This window comes from Athene cunicularia, unplaced genomic scaffold (assembly GCF_003259725.1).
Source record: "Athene cunicularia isolate RWA unplaced genomic scaffold, athCun1 SCF_37, whole genome shotgun sequence".
Classification (NCBI taxonomy): Eukaryota; Metazoa; Chordata; class Aves; order Strigiformes; family Strigidae; genus Athene; species Athene cunicularia.
Window position 1 is genome coordinate 32187 of NW_020799455.1, and position 14039 is coordinate 46225.

The 14039-nt window shown below is 53.0% G+C and overlaps 1 protein-coding gene across 1 annotated transcript; it reads right to left on the reverse strand.

The window, feature by feature from the left end:
• Positions 1 to 1000: 1000 nt before the first annotated feature.
• LOC113490837 (electroneutral sodium bicarbonate exchanger 1-like) lies at positions 1001 to 13879 on the reverse strand. Its single transcript, XM_026867433.1, has 25 exons — positions 13754 to 13879; positions 13568 to 13651; positions 12042 to 12258; positions 11566 to 11700; positions 10992 to 11127; positions 10625 to 10785; positions 10062 to 10250; positions 9865 to 9920; positions 9587 to 9744; positions 9130 to 9217; positions 8519 to 8665; positions 8252 to 8340; positions 7597 to 7771; positions 7320 to 7453; positions 6379 to 6624; positions 6172 to 6277; positions 5609 to 5770; positions 4846 to 4959; positions 4331 to 4492; positions 3966 to 4217; positions 3144 to 3212; positions 2438 to 2611; positions 2207 to 2338; positions 1689 to 1786; positions 1001 to 1173 (listed from the first exon to the last, which is right to left on the reverse strand). Exons 1-25 carry the CDS (start codon positions 13877 to 13879, stop codon positions 1119 to 1121), a joined length of 3465 nt encoding a protein of 1154 aa, XP_026723234.1. The 3' UTR covers positions 1001 to 1118.
• Positions 13880 to 14039: the final 160 nt, after the last annotated feature.

Sequence of the window (14039 nt, forward strand, 5' to 3'; positions counted from 1 at the left end):
TTTTCCCTTTCAGAGGAAGGAGCCATCTCTTCTTGGAAACAGTCAAATCTGTCAGAATGACAGAAGAAACGTACTATGGGGATTTCCCCTTTAAGCACGGAGCCAACTTTTTCTATGAAGAAGTCTTTTTGAAAACAGTTGTTTCTTACAGAACCTGTCGACAGTCCCCTGTGCACTCAGAGATGTACGGCAGATACTCCAGCATCCACCAAGCAGTATCACTGCCCAGATTCTGTCTGGTTCTCAGCAAACTATTTTCTAATTGAGACATGATCTTTTCCCTGTTTTTAAAGCAGTGGTCTTGAAGATTAAACTTTAAGCACGGCGTAGCCATGCTTAGGTCAAGCAAGATGTCCTTTGGCCGTGTTAAAGCCAAAGTCATCCCTCATCAGCAGAACAAGTCGACAGCTGCCTTTGAGCCAGGACAGACTGGAGCCGTTTGACCTTGAAGGGTGTACATTGCCAACTGGGCAAGCAAACTCAAGGTCCGGGTATCCTTCACTGAACTGCCCTCACGAGAATACTAAACATCCTGCCTGTAGGTCAAGCAGACCCTTGGCCAGGTGAAGACCCTTCCCCTGAACATGCGTAGAGTAGAAGTCTTGTGTCAGCAGTGTTATAGTTGTATGTAAATTACTAACCCATCCTCCTAGAGAGGATGGGCTTGGGAGATTACTAACTCTGCAAGTTCTGTGTATAATTCTAGCAGGAAGAGACCCGTTGGGGTGCTTGATTTGTGGGAAAGTGCCGAGCCCCCAGGCTTGCGCAAGCCTACAATAAATGTGTGGGATTATTGACTTGTTGCCCAGTGGGCGACGAACCCGCTTTCTGGGCACCAGCCCCAGCCCTGACAAACCCTCTCTCCCAGCTCACGTTCTGCCCCCCTAGGGAAGCGTCGGGCAGCTCCCACCAGTGGGGCCGGCAGGGGCCCGGCAGCCTGGGGACCCCCGGGAATTGTGTGTGGGATCTCACTCCCCCAGGGCCCGCTGCACACCAGAGACCCTACAACAAGGTGCATCATCAACTGTTTTGTTATCTGTGCCATGTCCATGGGTGCATCCCCATCGTCCGCGTCCTGCTCCCCCGGCGGGTCAGGGTCCTGCCTGCCCCTGTGGGCGTTACACGGTGGGTTTGTACGTGTCATTCCAGATATCAAATGTGCCAGGAGCCGCCCTGCAAGAAATATTTCACACAGCAACCCGTGAGGACAGGAACTTACGCCATCAAGCGCAGCAGCATGAGGCACAGGGCGGGCAGAGAACCAAAGCTCAGCATAAGCACAGGAGGTTGTGCTGGCTGAGTAGTTTGGGGAGGCAAACCAGAGAGCTGCAGAGCAACAGCTCCAGCAAAGGCTCTTGCCGGTGTTTGGCCCTGCAGTGGGCTCCTAAGCCGCCACCGCTGGTACGGATCGTGCCTGCAACTCCTCATTGTTAAGCGTGAGGATCTCCAGCCACTGTCAAGTCTCTGATGAGGCCAGTTTTGGGGTCAAACGTGTGACTTGAGCAGCCACTCTGCTTGGGGTCAGAGCTTTGCCATCACCTCCTGCAGCCCTGCCCCTAAACTGGCATTTCCCACCAAGCTGACTGCTGCTTTATATGGGATGCTCCATAAATATACAAGGGGGGAAATCTCTCCAAACATCCTCCAACCAATCTTGCTGTGGGTCGTGGCGCCAGGCAGGGCTTTACCTGTCACTGCTCTCCTTTGGGGTAGCTGAGTCCCTTGTCTTCCCCAGCTTTAGCTGAACTGACTTTGTAGCAGCAGCTTCCATCATCTTCTGGGGCTGCTGGTGTAAGAGGGACAAATCAAGTTCTCTGTCTTTGACCCAAGTGGGCGTAAACTAAACACCCAGCAAAACCAGTGCCTGCTGCCCTCTCCTTCTGACCCTTGGCAGCTTTAGCTGTGAGTGCAGCAGGGTAAAGTCTTTTCACTCCAAAGACTGGAGGTTAAAAACACCATTATGGGCAAAGCTTTCCATAACAATCATCTTTGTTATAAATAATTCATTTAAAAGATTATACCTCAATTCAAGTGTTAAGCTCCCTCCTAATTTAGGAAGAAAGGTTGCAATGTGGGATCCAGGCTATTAGGATCTATTTCTGCTGAGTCCTGACCTTCCCCCAACATTTCAAGACAAGCTGTGATAGAAACAGGCGATCTCACAGCCTGAGGGTGATGTCCAGCCCCAGCCCCCAGCAAGTGTTACCTCTTCTCCTTCAGCTTCATTCTTGGCACCATCCAACGACTTGCTTTCTGGCATAAGGTCATCCAGAAAGCTGAGCTCTCGCTTCGAGAAGCAGAAATCCATCATCTTCCGGACAAAAATGAGAGCCAAAACCTTCACGAGTCAGAGGGAAGAAGCAGTGAGGCCAGAGATGAGGCTACATCTCCCTCCAGCGCTGCAAACATCCCGCTGCCCGGCGGCACCGGCTCTTACCATCATGGGGAAGATGATGGCGACGCGGGACACCTTGATGGCCCAGAGCAGGACGAGGCAGATCAGCTGGATCATGGTGAAGAGATGCACCTTTCTCAAGGGGACGTGCCGCAGGTAGAGGAAATCCGGTTGGTGTTTTGCCGGCATCCAGAACAGCTTCAGGCGGTCAAAGAACTGCAAAATAAAAGCGACAAGTGGCCACCTTGGGACTGCGGGAAGTTTCTGGCCCTGTTGAGATGTGGGAGGCGTTTTCAGGACCTCACCTGCAGTGAGAAATCCTGGATCCCACTATGTTCCTCCTGGGAGCAGCACTCATTTTCCCTTCGCTCCGTCTATAAACCAGCTTGCCCATGAGGGCTGCCCACCAAATTGCTGTTACTCCACGCTGGTCTATTAGCAGCCTTTTGTGGCCCACTGAATCCCCCAGCAAGGATTTCCACCAGTGGGAGAAACTGCCCATTTGCACTGAATTCCCCCATTTTCACAGAACCAAACACTGACCTGCTCTAAACTGTGTAACAGAGAGCACTGAACCCGCCTGCCCCTCCCAGCCCTCTATACCTGCTGTGCCTCCACCAATCTTTCCCTTACACCAAAGATTGTCATTGCTCGCTTTTGGAGAGGTTTTTTCCCACACTGCTGCTTTTTTCCTGCTTCTACAGAGGTGAAATACCAGGGAGCCGGCATGCTGCACAAGAGTCCATACCTGAATGCCTCTGAGCAACGACACGCCCATGTAGAGAAAAACACCATAAAGCACCGGCATTGGTATAAACTGAAAACAAAGAATGCAATCATTTGGGGTGTTAAATTGCATTTTCAGTATTATCTCTCTCTTCTACAGGCACTGCCTAAAATTGCCTACAGGTTTCCACTTTCCACAGGGTTAGAGGTGTGTCGGATTCTCCCCCTCAGAGATTCTGTGTGTGCAAGTGAGCTAATGCTCTGCTTTAGGCTGAACCTTGGAGTTCTTTCATGAGAATAATCCTCTTTTCCCGAAAGGTTGGAGGAAAAGAGGTGACTTCACCCATGCTACCATATGCCATGTTCTGTTTCTACATATGCTTGTGGCAACATGCAAAAGTGACGTGCCTGCTTTCAGCCTCGAGATGAGATCACTTTGTGTGAGGGAGACCATGGGGACGATGTCAGTGTGTTCAGCTACTGGCAACGGCAGTTTTGGGGCATTGGGAGCAGCAAACTGCAACCAGTGAAGTACTGCCTGTTTGAAAGAGAGCAGATGTCCTGCTCTGAATACCCTTAGTTGCAACCCATAAACAACAGGTGGGCCTGAAAGATGCCTGAAAGTTAAAGCCGCTGCATTGCTCGCTTGCCTCGAGCACAGCAAACAGGGCTCTGAAGGGCTGGAAAGCGTGGCCGAGGCTGGTTCCTACTGCAGGTCAAGCCCCAAGGTCTGGGATCACCTCCTCCTCTGCTCCACAATCACTCAGCCCTGCAGAGAGGGGACTTCTTGTGCATAACCCCCAAAAAGCTCACGGTGGTTGGGTGTTTTGCATTTTCCTCTCACCTTTAACAGAGAAGTGAAGAAGACGGAGCAGCCCATGAGCACGAAGATCATCAAGCCAGTGACCCTCTGCTCTCGTATCCCCAGAAACTGGGGTTGTTCTCCTGGAGCTGAGCACTCGGACTCTACTTTGAGGCTGTTCACGTGGGTGATGGACAGGACAGTCGCAGCCACAAACCAGGGCAGCCCCATCACTGAGCAGACCCCGAGCATCACGGCCACGATGAAAAGGTCCAGGTGGTACCCGCATCCTTTCTGCAGGGAGCAAAACATGAGATACAGCACCCCGCGGCACAAGAGCAAGGACAACGTCACAAGTCAGGCTCAAACCCTACTTGAGCACAAGCCCCTCTCTTGCAGCCCCTTACCTTCAGCCTGTGCTCCTTCCTGTTCACAATAACAGCAGTGATCTGCTGGTCCATGAAGATCAAGATGGTGCAGAGCAGAGCTGGGATGAGCGCAGCCAACACCGTCCACCAAGGGTTGGGTCCTATGGGGTTGATGAACCACCCGCGGTCGTCTCTGGTAGGCTGCAAACAAAGCTCATACCTCAGCATCATCTCCCAGCCCAGCCCCTTCACTGGCTTTGATTTTCCCTCCCTGCCTGTGTCAGAGCATCCCCCAGCACTGGCTTCATGTCACCCTCTCCCGTGGGGTTCAGAGTGCCAGCGTCCTCTGTGCAAGCACCTACAGATACTTCTCCTGTAGGTATCTACTTTGGGGCTGCCTTCTCATTTCCAGAAGGAAACGATGCGTTCAGAGGTGGAAGAAGAGATGGTCACACCACCAGCACCTCCTCCAGACTCAGACCTGCCCTGCCCCGACATCCCCTTGGGGCATCCCCAAGAGCTGAAACCAGCTCCAAGCCAAACCCCTCCATTACCTTGAACATATGGGGGACGTGGAGCTTTGGGGATGGGATCCCAACCATGAAGTCCATGAGCACCATGATGACGATGGTGAGGAGAACAGCAAAGTCACTTACTGTGGACCGTACCTGGAGCAAGAACCAGAGCTGAGAGGGGCATTGCAAACGGGGCCCTAACACGAGGTGGAAGAGTTGGGGACATCAACAACGTGAAGGTTGGTTAACAACGCGCACCCCCCACCACCTCTGCAGACATGCAGCCAGATCCCTTGGTTAGGTGCTGCTGCTGCTGCTGTGTTTGTCCCTGGGAGATCTGGTGCTTAATTGGGTGGAAAAGGGTTGTTTGAATTCAGACCATCCAAAAAAAAAAAAAAAAAATCAAGAAATAAGGAAATGGATGTCTGCCGCTACAGCCACGCTCACCGCTACAACGGGAATAAGGCACTGAAGCACCATTTGTTCCTCATTTGAACCAACTTTCCCCTTGAGCACATGATGCACAGAAGGGGGGAAAAAACCCAACGCTTTGGAAGACCTGATTTCCCACTGCATGATCAAAAAATCACTCTGGGGCAGGTCGCAAGGCAGGTGGGAAATGCTACAATGGCTTTGCACTCATGGAAATGAGTGAGGGACATGGCAGCTGATGGAGAGCTCGGTCTCCAAGGTCGGTGTTTCCCAGCTTGACCAAGTGCTGGCAAACACTGCTCAGTGCTCCAGGAAAGCCATTTTGGGAAATGAGCATGGAAACTGCTGCAGGCCACCATCTTTTGCTTACTCTGGTTGGGAAGTAACGGCTGGTTTTAAACTTCTTCAAGAAGCTCGACAGTGCAAAGGTGGAGAAGAAGAGGATGCAGCACCAGAAGAGGACATTGGGTGCGTAGGGGCCGTTGTGTCCACAGGCAGATCCTTGAAACTCTCCATGCAAATACCGACATTCCTGGAGAAACAGAGCGTCAGGACACGCAGTGCACGTGCGGCAAGGAAACCTGGGATAACAAGCGGGATTTGAGGATCGTGGTCAAAGGTCCTGTGACTGCTGCTGCTGCTGCTGGAGATTTATAGTTAATGAGCAGCAGCAGGTGAACGAGTGACACATGGAACACAGAGAGGAGAGTGGAGAGATGGGATGTGATGGGACACCATAACACAGAGTCACGGCACATCCTCCCCCAGAATGGCAGGTAGCCGTGGCTGAAGAAGACACCAGAGGGGAAGGAAACACTGGAAACTCTTGGGGATAGAGAAAGAGGGAAGGGGGAAGGAGGTCTAAGAGAGCCATGGCAGGAAAGGGTAAGAGACAAATCGTCCCTTCCCCCAGCAGTGGCTCAGGGCACTTACAGTCACCGTGAGGTTTTCCCAGGCGATGCCAGACACAGTGATGTTGTTGCTCTCCCAGAAGCGCAGGGTTTCATTGCTGGGATGGGTCGGTGCCTCACACTTACAGCTGGGAGGAAATAGGCCAAGAGAGGGGTCAGGGGAAGGCAGTGAAGGTGTAGCCCTGGGCTCCTGCCAAGGGGCAGCCATGTTTTAGGAGGAAAAACCCACTAGTAGGTGGTGAGCAAGTCAAGCTTGCTGTTCATGTGCACAGGGTAGATCTCCCACAGGTGACTCAGCTTCTCCAGAGCCTCGTAGATGAAGATGAAGCAGATGAGGGAGGCGAAGGCTTCTTCGGTGAAGCGGGTGATGTAGCACACCAGAGAGCTGGCATCGGTGGCCACCAGCACTATGCAGAAGAAGGCAGTCCACAGCCCAATGCACGCCCGCAGAGAGAGATAGGAGAGCGCGTAGTCCCTGGGAAACCAAAATGACACCAAGGGTGGGAAGGCCAGCACGAGGCTCCAAGCCAGGCCTTCCCGTGAAGGGGGAAGCAATTTAGGAGCCCATCAAGGCTGTGGAGGGTAAATGCAGTTTCCACGTACTACCACAGACTGCCTTGGTGCTGCAGTGCAGGGTAGGGGGCTGCAGGAGGAGAGGCCAGTTATTTCATTATCATCATTTAGTACTCATCTAATTGAGGCTAATTGCAGCTGGTGTGCAAGATGGTGTTCTCCCCCATCTCCCTGATGGACAAACACAGAAAAGCTATTTGGATATTTGGGAAAAATGTCTTTCTTCTCCCTGCAAAATCCAGGCTAGGAAGTGCCTGCTTTTGGACTCGGAGAAAAGCAAGTCTTCCCTCCTTCCCAAACCAGACTGATTTGTCTCATCTTCCTTGTGCAGCCCATCTTGGGCATCCACATTCTTGTGGCTTCTCCTCCTGCCACTGCTGTACTTCAACCCTTGAAATCCCAAACGCCCCCATCCATCCCTCAGAGGCTGAGGGCTCTTGCACCATCACATACTATAGCAGCAGCAGCAGGCAATGTCTTGGACACAGAAGACAAATCTAACAACTACCACCGAAAAAAAGAAGAAAAACATCGTTTCTCCATCACTGCTGCCTTCTGAAGACTCTGGCAGCACCCAGCAGCAGCAGGCAGCCTTACTTGCAGAATTTGTAGAGGATCTTCTCAAAGACAAGGACGGGTCCGGTGCTGCCGAGGATGGTGAGAGGTTGGCCGGCAAAGAGGGAATACGCCACGCCGGTCATGGATGCGCCCAGCAGCGACTCCATGGCACTCTGTCCGGGGAAGGAAGGCAGCAGTCAGGGAATAAATCATGAGGGGAAAAAAAAACCAAAACAAACCAGAGCAAATTCACTGCAGCAAGGTCTTTTGCACGAGTGTTACCCTCCCCTGTGCCACCCAAGAGAGAGGTGCTCACGATGTGGCCGTCGGTCGCCTCCCCCAGCAGCCCCCCGAAGGTGATGATGGGGGACATGCAGGCACAGTAGAGGAAGAGGAAGGACGCCAGACACTGCAGCCTCAGTCCGTCCCGAAAGTCGCTCCAGAACCACGGGGCTTTCCTCTTCACATCCCGGATCAAACCTCCAAAGAGCCTGGAGGAACGGACAATAAAAATATAGACTGTTCTCGCGGAAGAACACACGGAGTTTGCTCTGCTGAAGAAGGGCCCTCACAGGCGCTGCTCCACAGAAGCACTTGCCTCCTCCCATTTCATACCCAGCAGAAACAGGCCCTCAAACACACCCCTCCAACCAAAAGACAAAGGACCCAACCTGAGAGCCTATCCCCTCTTACTGCAACAGTCCCTTGCTTTGGGAAGCAGCAGAGCTCTACCTGGAGGCACTTACACATCTGCTTCCACCCCAAATCAGGAAAACCTGTGTGCAGTGATGCTGTGGCTGTGCCCAGCTGCCCAGATCTCCCACCTGCCCAGCCCAGGGGACCACGCTGGTAACGTGGAGCCCCTTCACTCAGCCATCTAACCCCAGGAACCTGCTAGAAGGGAAGGTACCTGCTCAGGTTTGAGAGGCAAACAGAAAACAAACAAACAAACAAACAAATAAAGCTCACACCTTCCCGTTTGCTCCAGTTCAGGACCGCTGTGTTTCTCCACCTTGCTGTGAGCACTGTCATCGGCAGCTCCTGACATCATCCTTTTTTGCTGTTGAAATGGGAGTAGGATAAAGGGATGGATTTGCAAGCCCTGGCTTGCCTTGCTTCTGCTCTGGGAATGTGACTGCGTCAAACTGGACCCTGGGAATTCGGGCCGTGAGCAGCATCCCCAGCCAGGCTGCCGTCCTGCCTGGCCCTCTCGTGCCTCCCTGTGCCGCAGCACCCACCTGTGAAGGGACGTTTTGGGGGGGCTCGATTCGGATCGATGGATCCCACTCTCCTGGTGGCAAGACCGTGACCTGATCCAGGAACTCGTCGATGCCGGCCACGAGGTCAGCCCGGTTCTGGGCTTTATAGGCCACGTCATGGAAAACCTGCCAAGAAGAGACAACCTGGTGAGAGGACAACCCATCTCGGACAGCCTGAGCAGTGCAATCAGCTCTTGGCTAAACGCAAGGTCATTTTCCCCTGCAAATGGCAGGAAATATTCCCCACAAAGGAAAAATCTGTGCATCCAGGTATCTGCACGAGGCCCCGCCCCCCATGGCACACACCACAGCCTTTTCCTTCAGGAGCAAGGCAAGTTTTCCTGGCCCTCGCAATGCCAGCCACTGGGGACAGCACGCTGGTAACCCCCGGGGAGAAGGACGAGGTGCAGGATGCACCCCGGGTGGGATTTCAGCCTCTAGCAAATGTGCGTGTTTGCTTTGGGCTGAGAACGAGGGGTGGGCTATTTGGAGAGCTGCGGGACAGCAAATCCTCTTCCTCACTACTACAGAGACAGGGAGAGGGGAAGAAAGCCAAAAGTGACCCGGAGATCTCTCTTATCTCGTCGCACCTCGTCCGTCATGAGGGTAGCCATGGACCTGCCGATCTCATGGTAGTGATGGCTGTTTCCTTCTGGTCCGAGCAAAACAAACAGGAACCTGGGCAAGAAAAACAACATGAGAGAGACGAACGTGCCCTTGGTCAAAGGCCACCCAAGCAAACCCCTGGGAGCTCCCAGCCCAGAGCACAGTTTGAGAGGGGTCTCGTAGGCTCACCAACTCTGTGGTGAATTTGACATTCACCAAAACCCATCCCAAATCTAACTTTTCGGCCAACTGTCATTAAAATTGGCCAGTGGGTTTAAAAGATACAGCAGGGAAGAGAGAAACAATGGTGAGGAGATGTGCAGGGGAGAAACGTGCTTGCTCCCGCTGGCCTTGTTCCCTTGGGACACCAAACTGATGCATGCAATCTGATATTGTTTTGCTGGGTTTTTTTAAATAAAATTCTCAGCTTCTCATTCAGACCTTGTCGGGATGGGAACTTCTGTCATGCCAGAGAGGAGGACAGCCGGGGTCAGGCGGACAAATGCCATGATGGGCTGCTGAAGGAAATCCAGCTCTCCTACAAGCACGTTGGACACTTCAGCGCCAACAGGAATTTTCTTCATGAAGTGCAGCTCCGCCTGGGCACAACAAGCAATTTTCAGGCAATTACCCCCAAAACAAAGCCCACAGAACTCTGCAGCCAAGTTTGCAAGAGCAAATCTGGCCCCAAAAGCATAAGAAAGTTACAAGTGTCTCACCTTGCTTAAACCCATTGTGCTGGTCTCTTGGTTCACCCCAATTTTAGCTTCTGCAGCTGTGGCAGAAGGAAGGGGGGTGAGTGTTTGGGCTGGTAGGAAAAAGAAAAACAGTCAGAAAGACAGACGCAGCGCAACTGGGATGTTTCCCCTTTGCCAGGAACAGTCTAATGGGGCCGAAGCCCTGCAGGAACCCTCACCTGTCTTGTCGAGGACATGCAGGTCTGGCGGCTTCTTGCTCTCGTCAGCAAAGAAGTGGACAATGTCAGAAAACTTGTTTCCTTTGTTCTTGTCCTGATGGTGATGCTTCTTCAAAAGAACCTCTCGAACCTTCGCCCGCATGTGTTCGTCAAACTCCGTGGACTGTTCTTGCTGGCACAGGATCACATCTGGGGATGGCAAAGGGAAATTAAGCCATCTGAGCAGAAACCCCCACAAGTCCTGACCCCCGAAGACCCCGGGGAGGCCCATGCCACGCAGGATACCCTAACGCGGGCTCAGCCTTGCTTAGCAAGATGTTTTAACACAGTTCACCCTTTGCAGCCACAGCAAGAATTTTCTTTTGCTAAAAAAACATCATCAGAATGCTTATTCATGACTTCACTAAGGTAATTATTTCCCATTCTAAATAATGCAATTCTCTTGCCACGTCTGGCCGTTCTGTCTGACTCTACACAGTTAACCAACTTATAAGCAACCTACGGCACAGTCTTTGCCAGAGTTGCCTTGGCCGATCGACTGCAACTCGCCGCGCCCACGGTACCTGCGATCTCTTCGATGCTGTTGGCACAAATGTCCAGCAGCACCGTGCCATTGCGGATGTAGCTCCTCAGCGCAAAGAGGCTCTGCAAGGACACCGTTCCCACATAGGGCTTGCTCCAGCGCTCGCCACCATCTTCCACGTCCTCCTCAAACTTCAGCCACCTGCAGACATCGAGCACCGTCAGCCCCATTGCAAGAAAACAGCCCCAGCCCTGCAGCTCCTGGGATCGAGCTGTGGGGCGCCGAGAGCTCCTCACAGCATCACCTGCAGCTGCAAAGCCTTGCCTCCCACAGAGCAGAAAGCAGAGCCCGCTGGCGCTGTCGGCACGGGGACTCCTCTCCTACCGCAGCCAGCAGCAGAGACTTACCTTGCTGTTTCCTTCCACGTGGCACCTTCACCCTCTTTCACGCAGATCTCATCCAGCTCGGTGAACAAGTCATGGGGGACGTGCTGCTCGTCCTCCTCAGTCCCCAGGATGAACTGCACCCGCTGGGATGGGGTGTCTGGGGGTAGAAGACAAAGGCCCGTCCCGTTACTGCACTTGAATACGGCGCGTCACGCTCACATGCAAAGTGGTCATCGGATCAGCACCAGTTCAGCCACAAATATTGGGCTAGGCCCTCTCCCCTGGCTCTGGCCAGGCTTGCACAGAGCCTCGGAGAAGGAGAAGCTTCGATTCCACCTCTGCATAGGGATGGGCAGTTTTCCTTCCCCACATTTCTATTCTTAAAGCCAGGATCCCTCTAAGGAAGGTGACCCTAATTCCATTATGCATTTAACTGCCTTAAAGAGAAAAAATCTGAGAAAAGTTTGGGAAAAGGGAGTATTGCTAAATAATGCCCCTTTCCCTCGGAAGAACAACAAGTCACTCCAGCTAGCCACATGGACCCCAGCACCCACATAGCGCTGAGGAGCTTAATGAAGGCCACGGCGGGACTTACAGTGGTAGACCGGCTCCGTTGGGGCAGAGTCCTTCTCCCGCTCCCGTTTCCGATGCTTCTGGCTGTGGCGTCGGTGATGCCGGTGGCTCCGCCTCACCAGCGGCATCCACATGCCCATGGGCAGGGTCCAGCGGCCTGAGAAAAAGCAGCATTTGCAGTGTTCTCACTATTGTGGGATGGTTGACGCAGACATCACAGTTAAAACAGTGCAGCTATCCCAGGAGGAAACACCAACTTCGCTTAATTTTGTGATTTTCACTGGATCCCTGAATGTCACAGACCCACCCTTTTATCGAGGTTTATTTTATCCGAGCTTTGCAACAACTAAGCAACAAGTGATGGCTCTGGGTCATTTAAAACTCACACCATGGCCTCTGCAGGGGCTTTTTTCCCTTTGTTAAAAAAGCCATAATAGTAAATTCTGTGAAAAGAACTGTGCTACTTTATTCAGAAGCACAGCACTTGCAGAGACTCACCTTCCAAATCCTCCCTCTCATAGTGAATATTGACAAGGTTGCTCACTCTTCCCTGGTCAATCACTGCCTCCTCGTCGTGTCTCTGGATAGCAATGAGAAGAAGGTACAAGTTGGGGCTGGGTGTGTGGAGCTCCCTTACATCCTCCCACCCATCATCCACCCTGGCCTCCACGCAAGTCCACAAGGCCTCTGCGTGCCTCCTCCTCCAGGCACAGCCCTAAAAACACGGACTTGTAGGAGCTTTTTTCTTCCCATACTGAAATAAAACAGCTCATAACATCACCTCTGTTTTACACAACGTGAGTCGGGAAGTATTTACTACAAGGGAGGAGAGCTGAGGGTTTCAGACCAGAAAAACAAACCTCCTGCTTCCTTCTTGTCATTCCTTTCTAAAAACAAACAAAGAGGGATTTCCAAACTGGGGGGAAAAAAAACCCAAACCCTGCACTTTTTATCACAGCAGGTTACAGTCTCCAAAGGCGATACCTGCAGGACTCACTAGCTGGCCCTTGGCCACAGGACATGGCCACCAACAACCTCCAAAGGCCCCCAAGAGCCTGTAAGGACAAAACTTCATCTTCAGCCCTACAAGGCTCCAGCTTCCCTTGCTGCAAGGGCACTTCCCACCAAACACACCGATTTTCTCCTTACAAAACCCAAGGGCTGAGAGCTGATGCCCTCCTCGCCTGAAGTACCACTGCTGGTGCTGCATGAAGAGCAGTTGTGCCTTAAAAGCTGAAGGAGAACTACAGGGGCAAACAGAAATAAGTCCTTTGGCTTCTCTTTCCCCTTGCCACCGGGGCTGGGGAAGGGCATTGCCAGGGTTATCGTATTCAAAGCAAGAAAATCCCAGCCACTGGGTCTCACACTCAGGTCACAACTGTGACTGTGAAAGGGCCTCCTGGAAGCACTTGGTGGCACCGGTTAACCTGATGGGCAACAGGAACAAGCGCTCCTGTCTGGTGATGAGTTTGCTCATTAGTTCCTGAGTACTAATTTCAGAGCCAACTTGTTGCTACCTCCCTGCCAGCTCCAGGGATTTGCCCATGTTTCCCGGCACCCAGATTATCGTGCCCTCTCTCCGATGACAGCCCCCACCACCCTCTGTCCCTTCCGAGCAACGCATCCTGCTCCCCTCTGGATTTGTCAAGAAAACCCCAAACCCTGACCTTGGAAAAACCATGGGATGAAAGGGCTTAATAAAATTGCTTTAAATCACAATTTAAATTAAAAAAAAGCAATTTAAATAAAATCACAAGCTCAAGTGTGTTACATGGGTTTTGGAGTGGGCAGAAACGGAGCGATTTGGGAGTCGCCGCTTTCAAACGCCCCTGGGTGACATGGGGAAAGTGTCTTAGAAACCACTTTTCCTCTGGGCTCCAACCAGCGACACCAGCCCCGGCAGCCCTCCCTGGCGCAAAGCATCGCCCTCCTGTGCACCGAGGAAATGCCAATGGGATTTTGGGGAGAGTTCTCCCCCTGGCTGGGGGATGATCAGCCCCTCGGCAGAGCCCCGGCTGTGGTACCTGTAACTCTTCCAGAAGGGACGTGTTGTAGCCCCCACTCGGGTTCATCCTCACGTCGGTCACTGGTTTTGAGGTCAGTCGACCCTCCAGAGCAATCAGGGGTCAGATTCCCCCAGGACACCAGTGCAGCTCTCAGCAAGTGGAGCTCAAGTGGCCCCCAGTGCGCCCCAGCAACAGAGACCCCACTGTGGCCATTGTGACCTCATCAGCTGTGATGCGGAGCCTGGACTGAAGCCGTGACTTGGCCTGGCTCTCGCTGCCCGAGGAGCTGCTCGGCCCCGACTGCAGCGTCCTCGAGACCGCCGACGCCATCCTGGGCCTGGAGGACTTTGTGATGGGGCTGGAGGCCCGGGAGCCGCGGGGGGATGCGGGGATGGAGCCGCCCCCATCCCAGCCGGCCGTGCCAGAGGAGCGGGGCTGGAAGCGGGGGCAGAGCACCCTGTCACCGCCCCCCAGCAAGCACAGGGCGCTC